This window comes from Ascaphus truei, chromosome 5 (assembly GCF_040206685.1).
Source record: "Ascaphus truei isolate aAscTru1 chromosome 5, aAscTru1.hap1, whole genome shotgun sequence".
Lineage (NCBI taxonomy): Eukaryota > Metazoa > Chordata > Amphibia > Anura > Ascaphidae > Ascaphus > Ascaphus truei.
In genome coordinates this window covers 132,617,831-132,642,262 of record NC_134487.1, presented here as the reverse complement: position 1 = coordinate 132,642,262, position 24,432 = coordinate 132,617,831, and the positions used below count along the sequence as shown (strand labels likewise).

At 42.9% G+C, this 24,432-nt stretch overlaps 1 protein-coding gene across 1 annotated transcript in view; it reads left to right on the top strand.

The window, feature by feature from the left end:
- The window catches only part of CFAP43 (cilia and flagella associated protein 43), a 127,229-nt gene that overhangs the window by 42,448 nt on the left and 60,349 nt on the right, over positions 1-24,432 (top strand). The window contains exons 3-12 of the mRNA XM_075600874.1: positions 533-629; positions 2,423-2,590; positions 3,333-3,483; positions 6,836-6,992; positions 8,665-8,747; positions 11,087-11,218; positions 11,692-11,808; positions 13,237-13,317; positions 15,897-16,045; positions 16,837-16,940. Coding sequence (XP_075456989.1) covers positions 533-629; positions 2,423-2,590; positions 3,333-3,483; positions 6,836-6,992; positions 8,665-8,747; positions 11,087-11,218; positions 11,692-11,808; positions 13,237-13,317; positions 15,897-16,045; positions 16,837-16,940 — 1,239 coding nt within the window. The remainder of the gene's footprint in view (positions 1-532; positions 630-2,422; positions 2,591-3,332; positions 3,484-6,835; positions 6,993-8,664; positions 8,748-11,086; positions 11,219-11,691; positions 11,809-13,236; positions 13,318-15,896; positions 16,046-16,836; positions 16,941-24,432) is intronic.

Here is a 24,432-nt window from a genome sequence, read left to right as displayed (position 1 = left end):
GGGGGGGGTCATGAGAATTTGAAGGGGGGGCGCGGGCGGTTACAGAAGCCCTGCGCCCTTCCCCACTGCATTTAAATGAAATGCCTGGGGAGGCGTGAGGCCTCTGTAACTCACTTACCTGCTCTCTGCAGGTCTCCGGCGACGTGTCGCCATGGCAACGCTGCGGCAAATGACGCGGCGGGGTCACGTACCGTGACGTCACCTGACCCGTGACGTCATTTGACGCAGAGTCATTGGGAGAGGGAGGCGCAAACTCTGTGGCTCCCGGGCAGGGGGGCGCAGCTCAAGAAGTTTGCGCACTCCTGCTTTAGAGCACTGACATTGGAACTCATGGGTTCCATTTTTTCTTGTTTAAAAATATATATGAAATATGTGTGATTTGGAGTAATACACACACCCCATGTGCTGGTCAATGCATAATATGGATATTCCGTAAATAAATATAGTGACTGATTTGATGTACTTTTTTCTTCTGTTGCTTTCTGTGCTTGTGTCCAGGTCAAAACTAACAATTCATTCCATTTTTTTTTAGATGGAGCGGAATTGGATTATTCTTTAATTGCATTTAGCCATTCTGGACCCTACATGGCTAGTCATACTTCTGTTCCAGACCATGTACTTACAATCTGGTAAGAGTACCTTATTTGAGAGTCTTTTAGGAATAAAGCCTTTTCCTTGCAGATAGTTTGGGTGTTTTTTGTTTGATCAGACAAGGGGGAGTGGGAGGGTGGGGAGGGGTTAGGTTAGTTTATTACTGTTTACTTAGAGGGGTTTATTGTACATCAGCCAAAACAGCCAATCAAGATGATTTCGACTGAAATTCCCCATTGAAGTCAATATGAAAATTCTACCGAAAGCGAAATAGGCGGCTTCTGTTGATAAAGAATAATCCCTTAAATCTTGTGCAGAATCATAAGTTCACCATTTGTATGGCATTATTTCCTGCAATGTAAATAATAGACTTTCATACAGATATGCTTGGAGTGAAATGTGTATGGGTATTCTTCCACTGAGATATGAATCCAACCAGCATATAGTTGTAATCAATACGATTCTGCTCATTTTCATGTCACTACTTCTTATGAACTTTTGGGATTTCATCCTCTCATCTTACGTTTGGTCATCATCTTGGTCTCTTAATTTCTCTTGGAATGCAGTCGAGTACCATCTTTGTCCAATGATGGTCTTTTCTTCTTGCGATATGTGCGGCCCACTGCCATTTTAATTTCTTTATCTGTGCGATTATGACACATACTTTTGTTTGCTGCCGAACCCATTCCTTCTTTTTGCTGTCACTCTGGGTAAGGCCTCGGCCATGTTCCCTGCTGGCGTGCTGAGGCGCAGGGAAAGCGGGTGCTTTCCCTGGCCTTGCGGTTGCTTACCGCACGCGCTGTCAGCGGGCCGTCAGGGGGCGGGCGCGTCACTGGCCGGGGGCGGGCGCGTCACTGGCCGGGGGCGGGCGCGTCACTGGCCGGGGGCGAGCGCGTCATTGGCCGGGGGCGGGCCAGTGACGTCACGGAGCTGGTTCGCCCTCATTGGGCGAACCGCTCACGTGACCGGCCTGTCGCGCCGGCAAGCGGGGGAATTTTAAATTCCCCTACGGCCTCGGCCATGTTTAGCGCTTGCTGGCAGAAGCGTGCTGACACGCGCTCCCGCTCAGCACTGAGTCTCTACAGCCGCAAATAGAGCGGCTTTAGTAGGGGCTCACCTGTGCTTCCGCAAGCGCGCGGAAGCGCAGGTCTTAGGGGAATTTAAAATTCCCCCGCATGCCAGCGCGACAGACCTGTCACGTGAGCGGTTCGCCCAATGAGGGCGAACCAGCTCCGTGACGTCACTGGCCCGCCCCCGGCCAGTGACGCGCCTGCCCCCGCACCGCCCCCTGACGGCCCGCTGACAGCACGTGTGGTAAGCAACCGCAAGGCCAGGGAAAGCACCCACTTTCCCTGCGCCTCAGCACGCCAGAAGGGAGCCTGGCCGAGGCCTAAGACCTGCGCTTCCGCGCACTTGCGGAAGCGCAGGTGAGCCCCTACTAAAGCCACTCTAATTGAGGCTGTAGGGGCTCAGTTCCGAGCGGGAGCGCGCGTCAGCGCACTTCCGCCAGCAAGCAAGGAACATGGCCGAGGCCTAATACCCAGCATACACCTCTCCATACTTGTAGATGTCTGACGCTTCTGAATTATCTTCACAGTTATGGTCTAAGTCTAACATCCATACATCAGCACAGGCAGGATACACTGGTAGAAAAAAAAACTGGTAGAGCTGGACATATCGCAAGAGTAGGGCTTCTTCTTGCTACCATGTGCTTTAATGCATGGAAATTATAACTCCCTACATTCTAACATTCTGTATAGCACTGCATACTCTGTTGATGTTGTATGAATAAATATACATAACTACCTAACATTGTTTTACATTTCTTTAGGAACTGGCAGGAAGGCATTTCTTTGTGCAGCCAGTCGGAATCCAGAACAGTTTTTACCAACTTGACCTTCAATCCTGTAAACTGGCAGCAGTTGTGTTTGTCCAGTGAGATCTCTGTTACTGTGTGGAACATTGAAATGTGTGACAAAGTTTACAATCTAAAAGCAATGTAAGTGAGATGCATTAAAGCATCACTCTCTCCAAATAATTGTTTTTGAGCCAAGCTTAGTGGAGATGGGGAAGCACGTAGGGGCTTTTTCCCATTGTGTTGCAGGGTGTTCTTTCCACTTGGCACAAAGGCTGTGAGACAAGTTGCAAAGGAGCAGAATAGAAACCGTGGCATCCTTGCTCCACAAAACAGTGGGTATTGTTTGTGTGGATAATTCAATCCATGTTTTCAGCTTGGCTGTGCAAGTTGAAGCTTTATTCCTGTGTAATGGCAAATTTAAAATCCTTGTGTTTACTTTGGCAGGCAAAGGTTCAAAAAGTGACCCATCCATGCCCAGATTCGCAAAACCATGCTAATCTTAAGCAGACCTTTACTCCTATCCATATGAATGGTAGCGGATGCGAGCTATAGCTTAGCACCTTATGTGGATGCTAGTTTGACCACACCCAGAACCGGGTACCTGTAACTTAAACAGTATGTGGTCTTACTGGCACAGGTCCCAAAGGCCTTTTACAGTATTAGAAGTATTTCCTTCACTGTCTAAAATGTGAGTATAATGTAATCAAAACCCCGTGCAGGAAATGTTATCTCAGGAAATTCGGACACTGGAGACGTTTGCTTCACGTTTTGCTGCCTATGGGGGTCAGAGGAGCCTAAAAAGCTAACACAGAAATGCTTTGTAGGTTCCACTGGCATCCGTTTAAAAACAACAAAAATAAACCTTATTTATTTTTATTTATAGGCCCGTTAAACTTCCCAATGAGGATGGAACAATGGCTGCAGAGGAGAAGAGTTTTAATTACCAAGTGACCAACCAGCTCTCCTACTATGGACCTTTGATGCCAACATGTGCCATTGCTGGGTTAGTGGGCGATATAGCAGAAACATTCACAGTAAGTTATGCTCCTCATTTATTTTTTATTTGTGTTAAAGAGGCATTTTTGTATGTAGGATTCAAGCAGGGGATACTTGCCTCTGAAGTAGTTGCCGGTAGCAGCTCTCCTATGCTGCTAAAGATCACATAATGGCCACTGTTGAAAGATTTCATGTCCTGTGGGGCAATACGAAGCTGTGATGTCATTGGTGTGGCTTCCTTATTAGCCCATGTGACGCGGGAGCTTTAAACTTTAAAGTAGTGTTGTACCAAGTAGGCATTTATTTAAAAAAAACGGGTAACGGGTACTCGGCCAAAATCAATAGTTCTACCCAGCTGGGTACCCGGTTGGCACTTACCTGCAGGGTGGAGGAAGACCACGTCGACATCTATGAAGAGCAGCAGAGGTCCTGTGGTGGTGTCAGCATCCGAAGTGTCTTCAGCCGGCGTGGGTGAAGCAGGAATCCATTACACAGCACAGCAGCAGATAGCAGTGTGAGCCGGGGAACCACGTGACTGGAGCAGGAGCGTTCCTATTGGACAGACGGCTGTGACACCACCACAGGACCTCTGCTGCTCTTCATAGATGTCTTCCGTCGCTGGCTGCAAGTAAGTGATTTGTTTATTTTCAGCTACCCTGACATTACCGACACCGGGTGTTACCCGATGCCAGGCCCACTTCTCAGTTGCCGGGTCTGGGTAATGGAGGTTGTTTGAACTGGGGCGCTCCCTAGGATTTGTGGCGGAGAAAGTGCTGCAACGCCTAAGCTATTCAAATAAATTGGAATATAGATATGTGATTGTGTACGAAGTGTAAAAGAGTATATAAAAATATATACTGGCCCTTTTTTGATGATTTCCTGGTTGCTGCTTGACTTCGGAGAAGGGAATCCCGTCTCCTTCTTAGCGTGGCAGTTGTAGTGTGAAGATAGTCAGTGCAAACCTCATGGGCCTCCCGATGTCGATGGAACCGAATGAAATAAAAAAGAATTAAAATCTCAGTGTATTAGATACACATGTGGGGGATGGGGGAAGAGGGGGGGGTGGGTGGGGAAAGGGGGAGGGGGGTAAGGGCAGGGTGTGGAAGCAAGGAGGAGGATAATGCTGGAGGGGTTGATAATTGGTTTTCCACTTTAACTAATCAAAGAATACATAAAATTATGGATTCAGTGACTCACACGGGCTTGTGTGGTGTCTCTCCCTCAACGCTGACTGTAGTGGATTGATTACAGACTCATATGCTGGAGTCTCAATATACATAAAACTCACATGGCCTGATGTGAGTCCTTGTCCTCAGAGGGTGATGTCCTGTATGGATGGTGTCTGGGTTGTCTCAGCAGAATTATCCCCCGATGGGTGTAGTGTGTGAGTGTCTCCTCTCCCCGTTTCCCAGATGACCAAAAGGAGTGTATGCCAACAAGGGTTAACAACAATAAAAAAGGTCTTTAATGGGTATACAGTGGAGACATAAGCATATGAAATGCAAACATGTCTGGGTAATGTCAGGGTAGCTGGAAAAGTGCCGGGTACGGGTAATTCCGGGTACTCAGTACACAGTTACTTTAAAGCTCTGCTTGCTCAGCTGGAGCAGCTACTGACACCTACTTCGGTAGTAAGTATCTCTGGAATCAGGGGTTCCCTGGAGCTGAAATTAATTGGGTTCAGCTCTGGATAGCCCGGCTTCAATCCTATATAAAAATGTATAGAAGGAACATTGAGGCACACGATCCCCTCAATTAACTAGTGCTGCAGAGCGTATATTTCCACATTAGTAGTCAGTTGCTGCATCCGGATAACAAAATAAGTGTAGGAGCTTTTATAAATTAACCCCTAGTTGGGAAGTGGTCTGGCGAGACTGTGAAGGGTTGTCCGGGGGAAGTCCTAAAACCCACCCAGACCCCATACATAAGTCCCGCTGCTAAATAAACCAGTTCACCTGGGGAGGCTCCAACATTGCAAATGGTAATGAATTACTCACAGGTAACTTTGATTCATCCGGTCTTGTGTGCTCCAGGCTGCGTGAAAGTGCAGGAGAAATCACCACCGCCGAAGAGGAGAGTGAAACAGCGGGCACGGCCGCGCAACAAAAATGGCAAAGGCTGGACTGTGCTATAAGGACGGCTTTATTTCAACATGGATTTAAAAAAAGAGAGAAGGGATAATACCCCCCGCAGCTCTTACGCGTTTCACCCACTCAGGGCTTACACGCCGCGGCTGCTTCGGTGCCATTTGTGAGGGCGCCTTGCATGGCTGCCGCACCAGCACTGTTTGTGGGGGCGCCTCAATGGTCCGCTGCTCCGGCACCGTTTGTGAGTACGCAGGATGCTCGGCTTGGCCGCCAGCAGCCAGGAAACATTTTTAGACTACCTGCGGTGCGGGGGAGGTTTGGGGGAGGTGTGCTTGGGGTGCCCTGAGGCTGGGGGGGGGATCAGAGCGGTGAGGACATTTGGCCTGGGGACATGGCGGAGGATGCCCCTGTTCGGTTGGTGTCCCTTAAACCAGCACTGATTGTGAATCCTCAGTCTAAAGATCCTTGTCTTTCTTTCATGTTAAGGATACCAGCCCTGTCTATCCCAAGCGATTTCAAATCTTATTTGTGTATGTATCTTTATCGCCTCTGCTATTCCACAAAATCTACCCTTTCCGTGAACAAATTCTTCTGACTACACAGGGAAAGTGAGTTCACAATAGCAATATTGCAAGACAAATGTGTTTTTTGTTGTTGTAATATTGCCATTGTAAAATTACTTCAGTGTCGTTTATTTGCTTCCAATGTTAAAACCTGAATGAAGCGGTATACCACAAATTATAGCCACTGAATAGATCAATTCACCAAACTATTATATATGCTGTGGACAATTTGCTGTGATGGAGAAGATCTTTATCCCTTTCATTGGAAAAGAGGTGCGCTTTTCTCCAGCACTGGGAAGTAGCTGTAAAGCAGCAATTCAAGCAACAGTATGTTTTTGTTTTTTTGTTTTCCATTTTGTTTTTTAATAGGTTTGAAGCAAGGGGTCTCCAGAGCTGAAACGCATTGATTTAATCTCTGGTGACCCCCTGCTTCCTGAGATAATTACCTCTGCGGTGCTGCCAGGAGGAGCCCTGGCTGGGTTCACAATATGGCGGTTTAAAAGCCCTTCATCCTGCCGGCCAATAGGAAGCCGCAACGTCATCCCCTTGTATCTTCCTATTGGCTCACGTGATGCGTGAGCTTTACACTGCACAGAGATACCGACACTCCCTATGGAGGTAAGTATCTCTGGCAGCAGGGGGTCTCCAGAGCTTAAATAAATGGGGTTCATCTCCGGAGACCCCCTGCTTCACACCTATCTATTTTTTTAAATGATAATTTATTCTCATTTATGTTTAAGGCAAAAGAACAAAGAAGACATGGGGTACAACCTAATTTCCATTGCTGGAGCACCACATCTGATTTGTATGTGGGCTGTAAAGGAGGACATCTGCTGGCCATCAACTCCGAGACACAGAAAGTGACTGTACTGACCCAAACAAAACTGCCCTCTGATGGTAAATATTAGTTCATCGCTTTAAAGCAGCAAAACCTGTAGCACTGCACACATTTTTTTTTTAATTTTTAGTATTATTATTACAGGTTTGAAGCAGGGGGTCTGTGGAGATTAACTGTATTCATGTCAGCTCAGGGGACCCCCTGCTTCCAGAGATACTTACCTCCGTAGGCGGTGCCGGTATCTGTCTTCAGTTTAAAGCCCCAAGTCACACGGGCCAATAGGAAGCCGCACGGGATGACATCACAGCTTCCTATTTGCCGGCAGGACATTTAAATGCCGCCATTGCGTTAGGCACACACGTTCCCTGGCTGCAGATACCGGCATCCCCTACGGAGCTAAGTATCTCTGGAAGCAGGGGGTCCAACGAGCTGAAATGAACACAGTTCAGCTCCAGGGACCCAATGCTTCAATCCTGTAATTACAAAAATAGGGGGAAAAAGTGCGCAGTGCTACATGTTTTGCTGATTGAAGACGTTTTATAGAGCACAAGTCTGTGCACAGTAGGTATAAACATGAAGGGTTATATTTACTAAAAGGTGCTAATTGGGAGATCCTCGGGAGCTTCTCCCTTTGCTTTGTGTTGTATTTTACGTGCTGCTCCAATCCCCATTGCTTGTACTTTATTCTCCCTGTATTGCAAAGCGCCATGTACACTGTTGGCGCGATATAAATTATATTACACATACATCCAAGTCACATGGCACCGTATGACTCATTCACTTCAATGGGCCGTAATTTGCCTCATGGTTTAATATCGCTTGTTAAATATGATCCGCACTGCTTTATTTATTGAATCTACAACCAAGTGAATTAGCAGAGAAATGCCAAGAAAGATATTATATAAATGTTTGCATTTAACACACAATAAGAAACATTAAAAGAACAAATTGCCGAGACACTCTCAGCATTGAAATAAAGATGTATATTCTCCAAGGTTAACAATTTAGCGCTGTAATCTGTATCCCTATAGGTATTTAATTCAGCATCTTGGCCCATAGTTGCTAAGAAGTGCGACTGTATAAGATCTGTTCCATGCTGAAGACACTTTATCTGCTTATTCAGGAGAATGGGTCATAAAACACTGCAGTTACTAAGCCATGCTGGAGGGTGTCTTATGAAGTAGCACTGCTTAGTGGGTGTTGTCCCTTTGTGTTTCCTATAGAATGTGATATACTGCAGTGTGTGTTTCCCATAGAATGTGATATACAGCAGTGTGTGTTTCCCATAGAATGTGATATACAGCAGTGTGTGTTTCCCATAGAATGTGATATACAGCAGTGTGTGTTTCTCATAGAATGTGATATACAGCAGTGTGTGTTTCCCATAGAATGTGATATACAGCAGTGTGTGTTTCTCATAGAATGTGATATACAGCAGTGTGTGTTTCCCATAGAATGTGATATACAGCAGTGTGTGTTTCCCATAGAATGTGATATACAGCAGTGTGTGTTTCCCATAGAATGTGATATACAGCAGTGTGTGTTTCCCATAGAATGTGATATACAGCAGTGTGTGTTTCCCATAGAATGTGATATACAGCAGTGTGTGTTTCCCATAGAATGTGATATATAGCAGTGTGTGTTTCCCATAGAATGTGATATATAGCAGTGTGTGTTTGCTCTCTGTCAGATGTACATTTGAAACCCCATAAGCACAATATATGTTTTCAGGACCATCGCCCAAGTTTGGTCTGAATAATGGAAGCATAAAGACGATGGCACATCATAAACATGGACTCTATGTAGCTGGAAGTGTAAGTCTGTTTAATATCTTATGGATAGCACACTTTCTTGTTCTAATACAGCATTTCATGTAGTTATTTCTAAGAACGACATTACACAAACTACTCAGCTCTTTGTATTATTTGGATACTCTAGTGTGTGTGTGTGTATCTATTTGTATTCTATATTGTGTATATAGTATCAGAAAGCTTTTTATAAAAATGTGGTAACATATGATAGCACATATTCTTTGTATAGCTGTGTTGGGTCACTGTTGTAAGTATTAAAACACCAGGTTCTAATTAAACTATTGGGGTATGTTTCATTGAGCTGAATGGGCAACCTCTCCCTTAATTGTTATTCAATTGCATGTGAATATAGTATTTAAGACAGACTTTCTTGGCTGTGACCCATCTTAAGTGTCCCAGTTACCGTGTGTGGCAAAGTTAATTTTGGAGTTGAAATTGGAGGTGAAGATTGGGACTCTGCACAACAACTTTGCAACTGTGAGAACATAACATTCGCAAAGCTGTGATTCTTTGTACTCTTCCTATCCTCCAATAACATGGAATCTCTCCTCCTGCATCTCACTATTCCCTCCCTATTGCTTTTTCTGTTTCCTCACTTCTTTGGGAACGTTTCTGTTTTCTCCAACTTCCCCACTCCCCACTGCACAATTATTTATACACCTCTCTCTTACCCCTCAATAAAGAGCACCCCCACAAATCCTCTATTCACACCCTCTATCTGCTCCTTCCTGCTGCTGGGGATCTCCCCTAAGCCTGAAGCCAGACATACACACCTGATTTCACCCATGCCTCCCTGCCATCTCTTCCCTTGTAAAGTGTGTTAACCCTTCAGTTATTTGACTAACCTTAAAACTTGCCCCACAAATGAAGCATCCCAACAGCCTGCACTCATGGTTACTGTCCCACACTCAGTCACTCCTACCACCCATTGTGACCAAGCACTGCCATCTACAGCACTTATTCCCTCACCTGCTGTCTCTGTAAGTTTCCCATCAAACCTCTTAGATTGTAAGCTCTTCTGGGCAGGGGCTTCCTTTCATATTGTCTGATTTTGCTGCACTTATTGTATTATTATAATTCCCTGTACTGTAGTCTTTGTGAAGCGCCGAGTACAGTTTTGGCGCGATATAAATAAAGACATACAATACAGCAGATTTTGCCAAGCAGCATTATATAGGGTTATTCATTGAACTGAAATATTGCATGGGAAGAGCCATTGAAATTGAATGGAAGTTTTGATATGGTCATGACCTGATGAGCACTACTACCACAGTATGATTAATAACCCTGTAAGAGACGTGTTCAGAGGTACGCAATGGAGACCGTTTAAAGTGAAACTAAAATTAGGCCTTATTGCTCCTGTCCCTTTAACACAGCAAATCATATGAAAATAAGCCAAACAAAAAACCTGCTCCACTTTGGAGAATAGCTACACATGTAGTTCAGTCCTCTTTAACTGGGTGGTTAGCTAAGCTATTTACCAGCCCCAAATATATAAACATATATACAGATATAAGAATGTCTTATCTGTTTCTTGTAGCTGTAGGGGAAGCCTCTCTGCTCTCCTGTGTGAGCACCTTTGTGTGCTAAGGCAATGTCTGTCCAGGTATAGTCTGCTCCCCTTTGTCTTGCTGTCAGCCTGCAGTCTCTTTGCAGCTCAAGACATCTGTCCTCTGGTTAGTCCAGTGTCCAGTAAGGAAATCCTCTGGTCTGTCTTTCCTAGGTCAGCTCCAATTGTGAGCTCAGGAATCCTTGTTTTTTTTCTTCCTGTCTCAGAACAGGCTATGTCTGAGAGAGCTCTAATCAGCCAGGTGGAGTTGGTTAATTGCACACCAGCAATTAACCAGCACACTGCTGGATTAGAGACACATTTCTTAACAGGGGTAAGTACCTTTTACAAACCCCCATAGATTTTATTTCTGAAACACATCCCATTTTGCATATACAATAGCATGCAGGTCGAGATTTTTCCTGAGGTTTGCAAGAATGAATGGGGTTATGAGAACTTTTTGCGGGTACAGTAGTGTTGGGACTTGCAAAAGAGGGGATACCTTGGCGTGGTTTGCAAGCTTAAAATGCTTTGGGCAAAGAATTTAACTAAGGGATCCTCACTTATGAATAGAAAAACAGATAAGTATAAACTACATAATTTGTCATATTGGATGTAGCACTGGGGCTTTATCTTTTTTGTCATACTGTATATCAGGTTCAGCATCATCAACCTGCTCCACCTGGCTCTTGGTTAGATCTTACGGAATCTGAAACATTTTTAATCGTTAATACTTTATTTCAACTAAGGATCTCTGATGTGCTAATCCTTGTGTTGGTGTTTCAAAATATAGGATGGTGTTTTGCATCTCTGTCATATAAAAGGTTCGGAGTTTAATGTTGAAGAATGCTGGAAAGTAGAGGAACCCATTGAAAACATCAGTTTTTCTCCCAATTACAAAATTCTGTCAATTGCAACAAATAAGGTACGAGCTAATGTGTCTTGTTTACTTTAATTCCTTCATTTACTAAAGTGACAAACAAAATCAGTCAAAAGTGAATGTCATACTTTTACTAAGAAATATTATGCCCACAATAGGAACTGATGCAGTACACCTGGTAAATATTGCACATAATTGAAACCTCTACTGATGGAAAGTTGGCTCTGGAATTTACTCCACTATTTGCAGACTTTTGATAGAGACGAATGCCCAGACTGGGTTAAAGAATTGAAAACATATGAATATATAAGGGCTACTTGAATGTAAACGTTTTAATGTTAATTATTTATCACGATAATACTGAGGACACTTCAAGGCCTCCCTTAGGATGGGAGATTTGAAAGTGTATAGGTATTCACTTCACGAGTATACTCAAAGCCAGATAGTCAAATCCACAGAGAATTGCCGTTTTGGGTAAAGAAAACTGATTTGTCTTTTTTTTGTCTGTTATTTTTCAGGGTTCACTGTACATATACAGCCATGGACACCCTGGAGACACATTCAACATATTAAATGTGTACAATGAGGATTTGCTTTCTGCTGATTTCTTGACTTGTGGAAACAAATACTGCTTGGTAACTCTCTCCTCCTCCGTTAACTTTTCAGCTATGATCTAAAGCCATATTTATATATAACTATGTAATCATAATTTGTTTATTTAGACTAAAGCCATTAATAATCTATTGGCCGTGAACAAATTTATTTGTTAAAAAAAAAAACACGACTGTTTTAGAAGACTCGCTCTATGTACCATAGCATAAACAGTGATGTACTTCTATAGATTTTTTTTACATCAAAAATATTCTCAATCTTAGTTTTGCTTCTCATGTACCTTAATCAAAACACACAAACACAAATTATTGTCTGTACCTGAGTTACAGTTCTTATTCTCACGTGCAATCTAAATACAGCAGTGTTAATCAAACTATAATATTTTGTTTTGTGACTCTGGTACTATGTACTGTACATACTGTACTGGTGCTCAAACCCCATCTATAAGCAGGGTTGCCACCTTCTACTGAAGGCCAACCCGGAGATTTTTTTTTAAAGTCCACGCTTACCTTATCATCGGCGTGTCCCGGCATTTCCCCCTGCAACTGTTCTCAATATGACCCTGCGGTGTCACATGGCGCCGCGTTGTCATGACAATGGGAAGCTGCGCCGTGTTACGTCATTATGTCACGTAGCGTCCCATTGTCATGGCAATGGACATCACGTGACGCGGATACGTCACGTAGCATTCCCGTTTTCATGGCAACGTGCCATATGACCCCGCAAGGCCATACTGAGAACAGTTGCAGGGTGAAGATGCTGGAGCACGTCGGGAGACGCAGCCCGCTTCCCCCCTCCCCCACCCCGCCCCCCCAGGGTTTCCGCCACCCGGAGGTTTACTTGGTAAACCCATAGCCCGGAGATACAAGGCTAAAACCCGTAGTCTCCGGGTGAAACCCGGAGTGGTGGCAAACTTGCCTATAAGCCTACATCATATTTAAAAAAAATAGAACTACAAACCCCAGATTCCTAATGGGCAGTTTGCAGTCTAAAAAAACAGAATTGGACCAAACTGCCATAACATTTTGCCGTTATGTGATATCTGTGATACAGTACGTGGTAACGTGTTTCCAATGTTATTGCAGATCCTACAAACTGCTTGTTTTTACGTTTATTAGCTTGTCAGTATTTGTTTACAAAGCAGTGTGTCCAATATCTACTATGTGGTGCTATTCCACAAGACACCTTCTGGCGATGGAAGAAACCTTCCGGCGATGGAAGAAACCTTCCGGCGATGGAAGAAACCTTCCGGCGATGGAAGAAACCTTCCGGCGATGGAAGAAACCTTCTGGGGATGGAAAACACCTTCCTGTGCATTCAAGTAAATGGACTATGAGAAGTATTCCGGAGCTGGAAGGTGTCTTGGGAAATAGCATTGCTTAGTATTTAAGCTTGGCCCTGTATGTTTTAGCTTATTCTGATCTGAATATTTTCTGTCTCGTAATTTTAAGACCGTAGGAATGTCCGGAGTAGTGCAGGTGTGGTCATTGGATGATGGAGCAAGCGTCGGCACTCTGAGTCTTAATATACAGGTATCTAGTGTTCATTTACAATGGTCAAAACAATTCTATTTCACTCAACACACAATAACTTCACAAAGCATATGATGGAAGGATACAAGTGCCAATGGTTTAGGAATACATTTTGAGCATTCATCAGGGCAAACTACCAACATTTATTAAGTGTAAATATTTCAGAAACAAAGGGGAGCGCAACTTCTCTCAGGGTATGTTTTAAGGAGAATGTTAACGTATAGTGCAATATTATTTTTAAAACATACAGTAACACTGAGAGGAGTATGTTTTGAGAATCGGTTTTGAGACCTCTTGGAAAGTCTTTTCTATGGAGTAGCATTTAATTTGTTGTCTGAGTGGTATGGTTGTATTGTATGAGAAAATATTTGTATTTAATATTAATCTTTCACTGCTGTGTGGAGTTGTTTGCGCTTGTTCTTTGTTACAGTCAGTATTAGTCTTTGGATCCCTACGTGATGTTATTCACACATGTTATGCACGGGACCATGTAGATCACTTCTCAAATAATGCACACAGAGCTTTTGAAAACTCACGTGTCTTTTCTTCATGTTACATGAAGAACTCTGTTAATGGTCCATTCAAATGGTATCACTACCTACAAAGAATCTTCACTACCATTTTAAAATACCGTCTATTACAGTTCTTGTGTTGCTTAATTTTTAAGTAAAATATCCATCCACTGAGTCTAACTTACCATACATGGTTTATCTTTTTGGACGATAGAAAAGTGAAACTTCCACATTGTATTCTGCAAACACTTTCTTTGCAGATTGCACCTAGAGACCTTTAAATTAGAGAAGTCAGAAGAGTTAGTCGACTGAACATTGCTTCTGCGATTCCCCGCAATTGCTTAGTGGGTGTCAAAACTCGATACATAGAATGTTTGTAACTATCATGATTGATTTTGAAGGTTTAAATTTACTACATATTAGTGGTTGAAGTTTGAGGGATCAAAAGGGTACAGCATACAATGGTAGTGATGTATCAAGGCAAATTTGAAATAAAATGTATGTATCAAAAGCCCTCTCCCACCTTAAACCTTTCTCAATCACTTTCCCACACTTCTAGATGCTGTTCTCAATATCCAACTAGCACCCTGTCTATCCACCTTTACACCCATCTTTAAACACACCTCTTTAACAGAGCATATACGTAGTTACGTAGCTGATACTATACACCTCATACATCGACCTTGGCCCCCTGCAGACGCACTTACCAGAACACACCCCTACTGTCTCTGTACGTTCTTCCTACTTACCAATTCTATTGTAAGCTCTTCGGGGCTTTTTCTAATGTTACTTCTATCTCTCAAGTGTTTATTCCCATTATGTGTTATATTATTATGTCACGTGTATTACTGCTGTGAAGCGCTATGTACATGGATGGCACTACTGTATATAAATAAAGTTATACATACATACATACATACATACATAAAAACATAGATGCATACATACAATGTGCATAATTTTCATTTCACATCAATGAATTCAAGTATTTGCTACAAATTTTGCGTTGTGTGCGCCCGCTTTTGATTTGGGGAGTCTCAATAGGAGAAGTTAGGGAAGGGTTACATGATGTACAGACTGTAATTAGATGTATCAAACTCTGCATCTCTGTGCTTCACATTGTATCTTGTATTCGCATATAAAAAGAAGTCGGGTCTGAGGAGTCGTAAACTTTTCTGGCTAACTATTTACGACCAAGTGTAAGAAACACTTTTACCTTTGATGCAAACACAAACGGGAAATGGGGCAATGCATCACGCAAACTTCTATACAAACATATACATTTCATCAAATAACTTTGTTTACGTACAAACCCAATACATTTCCTTTCTTAAAGAAAGAGTATTTTTGTTTTTGTTATTCAAAAATAAATATTGCATAATCCTCTTTATAAAGCGTTCCAAAGAGCTGGGCCCAATTTTTATTGAGTCTAGACCAGGGGTGGGAACTCCGGTCCTCAATGGGCCACCAAGAGGTCAGGTTTTCAGGATATCCCTGCTTTGTGCCACTCATTGAGCCACCTGCGCTGAAGCAGGGATATCCTGAAAACCTGACCTGTTGGTGGCCCTTGAGGACTGGAGTTGCCCACCCCTGGTCTAGGATTTCTTTAAATCAAGAACAATATCTCTACTCTTTAAAGGATCTTTTCGCATCTGCTGGAAATGATTCCACTTTTCCAGATACATCTTGCATGGTTGAGGAAATGACGAGTCCTGTCGTTTTGAACCTACGCGCTGCCTTTGACTAACACCTGGTAGATTGCATCTTTAATGAAGATACCTCGCCATTAAAGACAAACCCTAAATATCGTGCATAGAATAACTCGGCACTATGTTTGTGTAATGCCTCTCCTACCCCTGCATGTATCAGGTGAACCTTCCTCCTTCGGCTGTATACGTCAAAAAAACTTCAAAGCACAAACACCCCGCTCCTTCGGTTGTATAACTGACAATATTCTCATATAATGATCCCCAACCAAATACTAATATGAATTTTATTTTAAGTACAAACTATGCGTCACTTATGGTAGATACATACTTTTGTTTCTTTTTTCATTTTCTTCCTAAGGCTACTTCCATGGCATGCTGTCCTTCGTCCCATTACGCGGCTGTAGGAAGCAGCACTGGACATATCTATTTCATTGATGTTCTCAAAGTAGATGCTCCTCGAATTGTTCAAAGAACAAGTCTTTATCGTGTTCCTGTGCAACATCTGCAGTGAGTTAGTGGCGGTGCAAAAAAACATAATTTCACTTCTTCCTGTTCTTATTTCATGCAAATATTTGTAATATAGAACAGTATACAGTAACCTATTAAAAACCACACTGACACCATAACAATATAAGTAAATTGTGTTGTCGTATACAAAAAAAAAAGACCAGTGTAGACTTTTGTAGATGAGCTCTGCTTCATCATGCCAGACACTGAATATGCTCTACTATATAATACTGAGCATCTGTATACACTTCAAGAAGCTTAAATACAAAGACTATTGCTAAATCACGTCATGTAAATCAACAAGATCAACAAACAAGAGGGTCTTTCTTCGCAAGTGTAAGATTCTTTCGCTGAGATCCACTGGTAAGGGATATCTGAGCTCAATTATTGCTCACTGCTGTTAACATGAATGGCAGTTAAAGCAGATCGAGATCGGATAACACTTATCGAAGCTTTGTGAATCCCCTAAGTTATTGGTATTTGGAGGGGGGTTTAATTTAATGGGGCAGTAGATGGTGAGGACTTACCTGCTGACCATTTTGGGGTTTTATTTTGTGTGAATATTGCTGTGTTTGTTGAATAAATAGTTATTTTTGCATACCCCTGAATGCCCTCGTTGTTTTGGGGAGTTTTCTATACCTACTTTGTTTTCTGTGTATTTTTCAAGTTCTATAATATGAGCGCAAGTGCTGATAAGCTTTGAAATGAAAGATTGTTCTTCTCCACATTATACACACAATACTGAAATAAGAACAACCTGTGCCACATTTGATATTTGTTTTCTTCTTTAGATTTGACCAAGGAGGTCATGTCCTTCTGACTGGATCTGCAGATGGGCACATTTTTATTTTAGATGCAAGACCCTCCAGTTCATTTCAGGTTCTCGGATACACAGGTAATAAAACCAAGGGCCAGATCCACAAAGTTCTGCTAAATCAGGGCAGAATAACGTGATCTAAATAGGTAACAGACATTGTGTTCCCCGAGATGAACAGGTATCCACAAAGCTAATTATATGCAAAAATAATGGCTGTTAGTTATCTCATAAGAGAGAGGAGATAGATACCTATTTTAGTAGAATTCAAAGATATATATATATATCTATATATCTATATATATCTATATATCTATATATATATAGATATATAGATATATATAGATATATATATATAGATATATATGTATAAGAAAAAAAGAAGAAAGAAAAAGTGCCCGATCCTTGTGTAAATTCAGATTTAAAAGGTTTTAATTTTCATGAACAGACGATTGCCAACTCACACTTTGTCAGTTTAAAATAAGCAATTTATGGGACAAGCCCATGCACCACGCTGATGTCCAAGTTTCAGAAGTCTTCCATCTGCATGCAAATATAGCTGCTGTGAATCAGCTCTGCTGTGGGATATGCTGCCGGTACAACCTTTCTCCTTCACTTCTGCAGGGATAGTAGGTGTTTCTGGCTGTATTCAATCTTCCACCGATCAAGTAGTAGGATGCAGGAACTGACGTCTGTGCTCTGGAGCTTGAGCTGCTTGGCCACCGTAGTTTCCTGTACCACGTGACCCTACGCGTTTCATCCGTCTCAGCGGATTTCATCTGATCTGATGCAAGCTCCAGAGCACAGACGTCACTTCCTGCATCCTGCTACTTGATATATATATACACACACACCTTTGAACCTCCCACCAAATAACATGTGGAGAAACACCGGTACTCATAAAGGAACACACCTTGTATGCCAGGGAGATATGTTAATGGGATATAAAAAGTATATTTAAATGACTCACACCTACATCTCCTAAAATTATTTTCATAATACCTATAGTGAAAAGCCAAAGGCCCCTTGTGATGAAGGGGATACTACTGTCAGTGTCAACAGGATCAGAACCCACAACTTCTGCTATTCAGCGCAGCAGCTCTAGCATTGAACTAAACAGCTGCTGGATAGCTCCCTTATTGCAGCATATGTTAGAGCTCCACATGCTCGTCGACACTCAATACCGATTATTTCACTGCTAATACATTTTACTCTGATATGAGATACAAATCATATGACATTAAAAAAATACCTTAGTCATTTTATATGACACAAAATTGAATGCGACAACAGGTAGAATTGTTTTTTTTTTTTCCTGCAATTTTATTTGAATTATTTTCTCGAAAAAAATTAAATAAGTTAACTAAGTTCTCATGATATAAATGTGTTGCAACATTGCTAGTTTACCCCATAAACATACTGTATGATTTGACCCATTTAATCTGCACAACCTTATGCATTTTATAATCTATTTGTATCTAATTGTAAGTTTGCAATATTGATTTTACTATTGCTCTATTTGCTAAATGACCAGAAATTAGCATCCACGTTATGAAGAATGTTTATGGTGATAACTGAGGCCCAAAAGTAACTTGGTCAAGGGCACATGGTTCCATCCTTGAATTTGTATTTATTGTTTCATAAAAAGAAGATATGAAATGATAAAAGACTAATACAACAAAGTAAAAAGATACCTGCTTAAAAAAGTTCACATCTCTAACTAAGAAATATTCCTCCCTATACAAGATGAGTGTTTCAAGTAGCAGTTCATGAAAGAAATGTGCAGAACATATAGTATCTCAGACATTTTGCCTCCTCTACTGCTCTTTATCATTACAAACACCTTGAGTATTTAGCTAAAAAGTATTTAATACCTGAATTTATTTTATTATACAGTGTGTGTGTATATATTATATATTATATATATATATATATGCAGTGGTCGATCACCAAAAAATCTACTCGCCGAACAAAAAAATCTACTCGCCACCTAGTACCAAACGTGTGCTACTTGGGCCAATAGGAGCTCGCCACAATGTTAAATCCACTCGCCCGGGGCGTGCAAATGTATAGGTTTGTCGAACACTGTATATATGTATATATATATATATATATATATATATGTATATGTATATGTATATGTATATATATATATATATATATGTATATATATATATATATATATATGTATATATATATATATATATATATATATGTATATATATATATATATATGTATATATATATGTATATATATATATATATGTATATATATGTATATATATATATGTATATATATATATATATATATATGTATATATATGTATATATATATATACATATATATATATATATGTATATATATATTGTGACAAACGGCTTACTCCGGGGCTCCGTCGTTTGTCCGGGACTGTTTAGAACACGGTCTTTTAGGGTAGGTTAAATGATGAGGCGTCACGTACTGTTCCTTTAAACAGGCTATGCCTGGTTTATTCAGTCCCAGGCACTGAGACTGCCACAGTGCATACAACAGAAAACAGATCAAAACAAAAGCTGCTCACCTGAGCGATAACTTAACTTAGATATCCCTGACTCAGGGTTGGAAGTGGCTTTTCCACTTCCAACATCAAAACATGGTACTTTTGCAGTCTTACACAAATGAACAGAAAGATTGAACCTGTTTGGGGAAGAGGCTTCTCCCCTCTGTAGTTCAGCAGCCTTCCAGCCTCCTGGCTCTTGTGGGGAGACCAGAGCAAACAGGAAATCAGTCTTTCATACCTGATTCCTAATTAGCATGACAGGAGACAGAAATCAGGCAGCAGACAAACTCTGGTCTGGATCTCTCATCCCTCAGTTCCAGCGCTTGCCAAACTGTGGGATGGAGTGTATGTATTATAAGGCTGCACTCCCAGGCCAAACAGGATAGAAACTGTCTAGTATCCTGGGAGCCCTATATACGGAATTTATTACCATCCCCTGGTTTCTGTCACATATCCTCCCCCCCAGCTCAGACCTCGAGGGATGAGCGACCATGGATATTAGGGAGTGCATCCTTGACAACCCGTCAGCATTGCCATGTTTGTGCCCTGACCTGTGTTCCACAGAAAATTTAAAGGGTTGTAGGCTTAGGAACCACCTGGTCACTCTAGCATTCTTTTCCCTGTTTTGACACATCCAGGTAAGGGGTGCATGATCTGTGACCAACCGGAATTTTCTCCCCAACAGGTAGTATTTGAGCGTCTCTACAGCCCACTTTATTGCGAGACACTCTTTCTCTACTATGGAGTAATTTTTCTCCTGGGGATTTAGTTTCCTACTTAAATAAAGGATGGGGTGCTCCTCACCTTGAGACTCCTGGGAGAGTACCGCCCCCAGCCCTACCTCAGATGCGTCGGTTTGGACTACGAACTCTTTGGAGAAGTCAGGTGTGACCAACACTGGTTGGGCACAGAGAGCTTCTTTCAGGCTTCTAAAGGCCTGTTCGGTTTCGGGGGACCACTTTACCATTAGCGGTCCTCTTGCTTTTGTGAGGTCAGTTAGTGGGGTTGCCTTAGTTGCAAAATTGGGAATAAACCTTCTATAGTACCCAATTAAGCCCAAAAAGGTCCTTACTTGTTTTTTTGTAACTGGCCTTGGCCAATTTTGTATCGCCTCCACTTTGAGTGTTTGGGGTTTGAGTAAACCTCTGCCAATAGAATATCCCAGATACTTGGCCTCCTCCAGACCAATAGTGCATTTAGTGGGGTTAGCAGTTAGTCCAGCAGACCGGACTGCGTCAAGCACAGCTTGGACCTTTGGAAGGTGGGATTGCCAATCTTCACTATGGATTACCACATCATCCAGGTAGGCGGCAGCATACCGAGCATGTGGTTTTAAAATTTTATCCATCATTCTTTGGAATGTGGCGGGAGCTCCATGTAAGCCAAAAGGCAACACCTTATACTGAAAGAGGCCGTCTGGGGTTGAGAAGGCTGTCTTTTCTTTTGCCCTTTCTGTGAGGGGAACCTGCCAGTACCCTTTTGTTAGGTCTAGGGTTGTGAGATATCGGGCTTTGCCCAGTCTCTCTACAAGTTCATCTACCCTGGGCATAGGATAAGTATCAAATTTTGACACCGCGTTTAGTTTCCGGTAGTCATTACAAAACCTTGTTGTACCATCTGGCTTTGGGACTAAGACTATAGGGCTGTTCCACCCACTTTGGGATTCCTCAATTACACCTAGTTTTAGCATTTTTTTAACCTCTAAACTTATAGCCTTTCTTTTGGCCTCTGGGATTCGGTACGGTTTAAGGTTAACTCGGACCCCCGGTTCAGAGACTAAGTCATGTTCAATTACGCTAGTTCTACCTGGCCGTATAGAGAAGATTTCTTTGTTTCTTTTCACTAAATTCTGAACCTCTCGTTTCTGATGAACAGACAGTGTTTCAGCTATGCTAACCTCTGGGTCAGTTTCTTGATTCTCTGACGGACCTGGGGGTACTAGGGTTAACAAGACTTCTCTATCTTTCCAGGGCTTGAGTAGGTTTATATGGTAAATTTGCTCAGGTTTCCTCCTACCTGGCTGTCTTACCTTATAATTTACTTCTCCCACTCTTTCCAAGACCTCATATGGCCCATGCCATTTAGCAAGGAATTTACTCTCCACGGTGGGAACCAGAACTAGTACCCTATCACCTGGAGAAAAAATTCTGACCCTAGCACCCTTATTATATGTATTCCTCTGTGCTTCTTGAGCTTTCTCCATGTGTTCCCTCACTATGGGTAGGACTGCAGCAATGCGGTCCTGCATCTGGGCAACATGCTCTATTACACTTCTGTAAGGGGTAACCTCGTGTTCCCAAGTCTCTTTGGCTATATCCAGTAAGCCCCTTGGGTGTCGGCCATACAATAGTTCAAACGGGGAGAAGCCTGTGGATGATTGGGGAACTTCCCTAATGGCAAATAACAGGTACGGTAACAAACAATCCCAGTTTTTCCCATCTTTATCAACCGCCCGCCGTAACATGCTCTTTAAGGTTTTATTGAACCTTTCCACTAAACCATCTGTTTGTGGATGATAGACTGAGGTTCTGAGATGCTTGATTTTTAGGAGTTTACATAGCTCTTTCGTTACTTGGGACATAAATGGTGTTCCCTGGTCAGATAGAATCTCTTTAGGAATCCCGACCCGGGAAAACAGAACTACTAACTCTTTTGCTATGTTTTTAGCTGAGGTGCTACGTAGGGGAACTGCCTCCGGATATCGGGTGGCATAATCTAATATTACTAATATATGCTGATGTCCCCTAGCAGACTTTATTAGGGGTCCTACTAGATCCATAGCAATCCGGTCAAATGGTACCTCTATTATGGGAAGGGGTACCAATGGGCTGCGGTACGCCTTGAACGGGGCGGTGATCTGACATTCTGGGCATGAGGAACAATAATTCGTAATTTCTGCCAGAACCCCAGGCCAATAGAAGCTTCGGAGAACCTTTTCTTTTGTCTTTTCCACCCCTAGGTGTCCCCCCAATGGATGACTATGTGCGAGGTGTAATACTACGTTACGGAATGTCCGTGGTACCAACAATTGTTTAGTTGTAACTGATTTCCTTTTATCAACCCGATATACTAGGTCGTTCTCTACCTCGAAGTAGGGGTAAGCAAGTGACCTATCTGGTTGGCCAGGAGTACTATTCTGGTCCCGTATATTTCCCCTTGCTACCGCTAATGTGGGGTCCTCCCACTGGGCCTTCTTAAAACTCCCAGGACTGACCTCTAGGTCAGCGAGGGTCTTATCCGGTTCTGGGGTGGTAAGTGTCTGCTCAACATCTTGATTTGGGGTATTCCCTACCAAAGTAGTGATGGGGAAGGGAATTTTACAGCACTCCTCCTTTTCCCCCTTCTTATTTGGGCCCTCGTCAACCTCCATTTCTGAAAAAGGGAAAGGATTTGTTTCTTCTAATACTTCGTTATGGTCCGCTATTGAACTCTGGGCGCTATTCTGAGCGGGGGACCACATTTTTAGAAAATGGGGAAAGTCGGTCCCTATTAACACATCATGTGCCAGTTTGGGTACAATACCCACCTTGAAATCTAAAGAACCAAACTCTGTTTCAAAAAAAACATCAACAGTGGAATATTCATGATTATCCCCATGTATACAACAAATTGCCACTCTTTGTGAACTGTTTCCCTGTTTCTTCTTAATGGGCAAGAGGTATTCGGACACTAGTGTGACCATGCTCCCAGAGTCAAGAAGTGCCCGAACCCTCTTACCATTAACCTTTACAAATGCCCACAGATGGTTATTCAAGGGGTCCTCTGGGCTAGGGCCCATACATTGGGACAACAGCGAATAAGGTTCCACGCTGTTGCATTGCATGGGCTCATAATTTAGTGGGCAGATTTTTGCTGTGTGGCCCCTCTCATGACAATTTACACATTTAGGTACATAGTCTGTGTCCCACTTAGAGCCTTTTCCCGGCTCCCCATGTTGGCTATTGCCCTTAGTGTGCGAACCACTGTTGCTGGTGCTGCGTGAAGGTGGTCGCCGCTCTTCAGCGCCCCTTAACCCCGGTACCCTTTTACCGTCTCTGGAAGAGTCCTGGAACCTCGGGTAGTGGGGTTGCTCCACGACTGTGGGTTGCGGGTGCTCTTCTGCTGCATTGTACCTTTCTACGAGGGCCACAAGCTCATCCGCATTGTGGGGGTCACTCCGACTGACCCAACGGCGTAAGGCAGAGGGAAGTTTCCTCAAGAACTGGTCCATGACCAACCGTTCCACAATGTGGCTGGCTGAGTTGATCTCGGGTTGTAGCCACTTCCGGGCGAGGTGGATGAGGTCATACATCTGGCTTCGGGTGGCTTTATCCATCGTGAAGGACCATGCGTGAAACCTTTGGGCGCGAACAGCCGTGGTTACGCCGAGGCGGGCGAGGATCTCGAACTTCAATTTTGCATAGACGTTAGCTTCGGCTGGCTCTAGATCAAAGTAAGCCTTCTGGGGTTCGCCGCTTAGGAAGGGTGCGATTAGACCAGCCCACTCAGCTTCTGGCCATCCCTCTCTCTGTGCCGTGCGTTCAAACGTGAGAAGATAGGCTTCCACATCATCCGAGGGTCCCATCTTCTGAAGGTAGTGGCTTGCCCTGGTCATTTTCGGAACTGGGGCTGCCGCTGCCAGTGGAAGGTTACTGATAGTCCCCCTCAGGATCTCGAGTTCCTGCTGTAAGCCCTGAGCGAACCGCTGTTGCTCCTCTCTCAGCAAGCGGTTTGTCTCTTGCTGGTTTGCATTCGCGTTTTGCAGGGCTTCATTCGTCTGTTGCTGGTTTGCATTCGCCTGTTGCTGGTTGGCATTCGCCTGTTGCTGGTTGGCATTAATCTCTTGCTGGGCTATTAGCAGCTGTTGATGGGCTGCATTCGTCTGCTGCTGGTTTGCATTAGTTTCTTGCTGGGCTATTAACAGCTGTTGCTGGGTTTCATTCGCGTCTTTCTGGGCAGCGACATTGCGTACCAGCGCACCCACCACGTCTTCCATCTTGTTTGCAGAGGATGAAAAAAACTTTTTTTTTTTTTCAAAGTTCTTCAACCCGCAG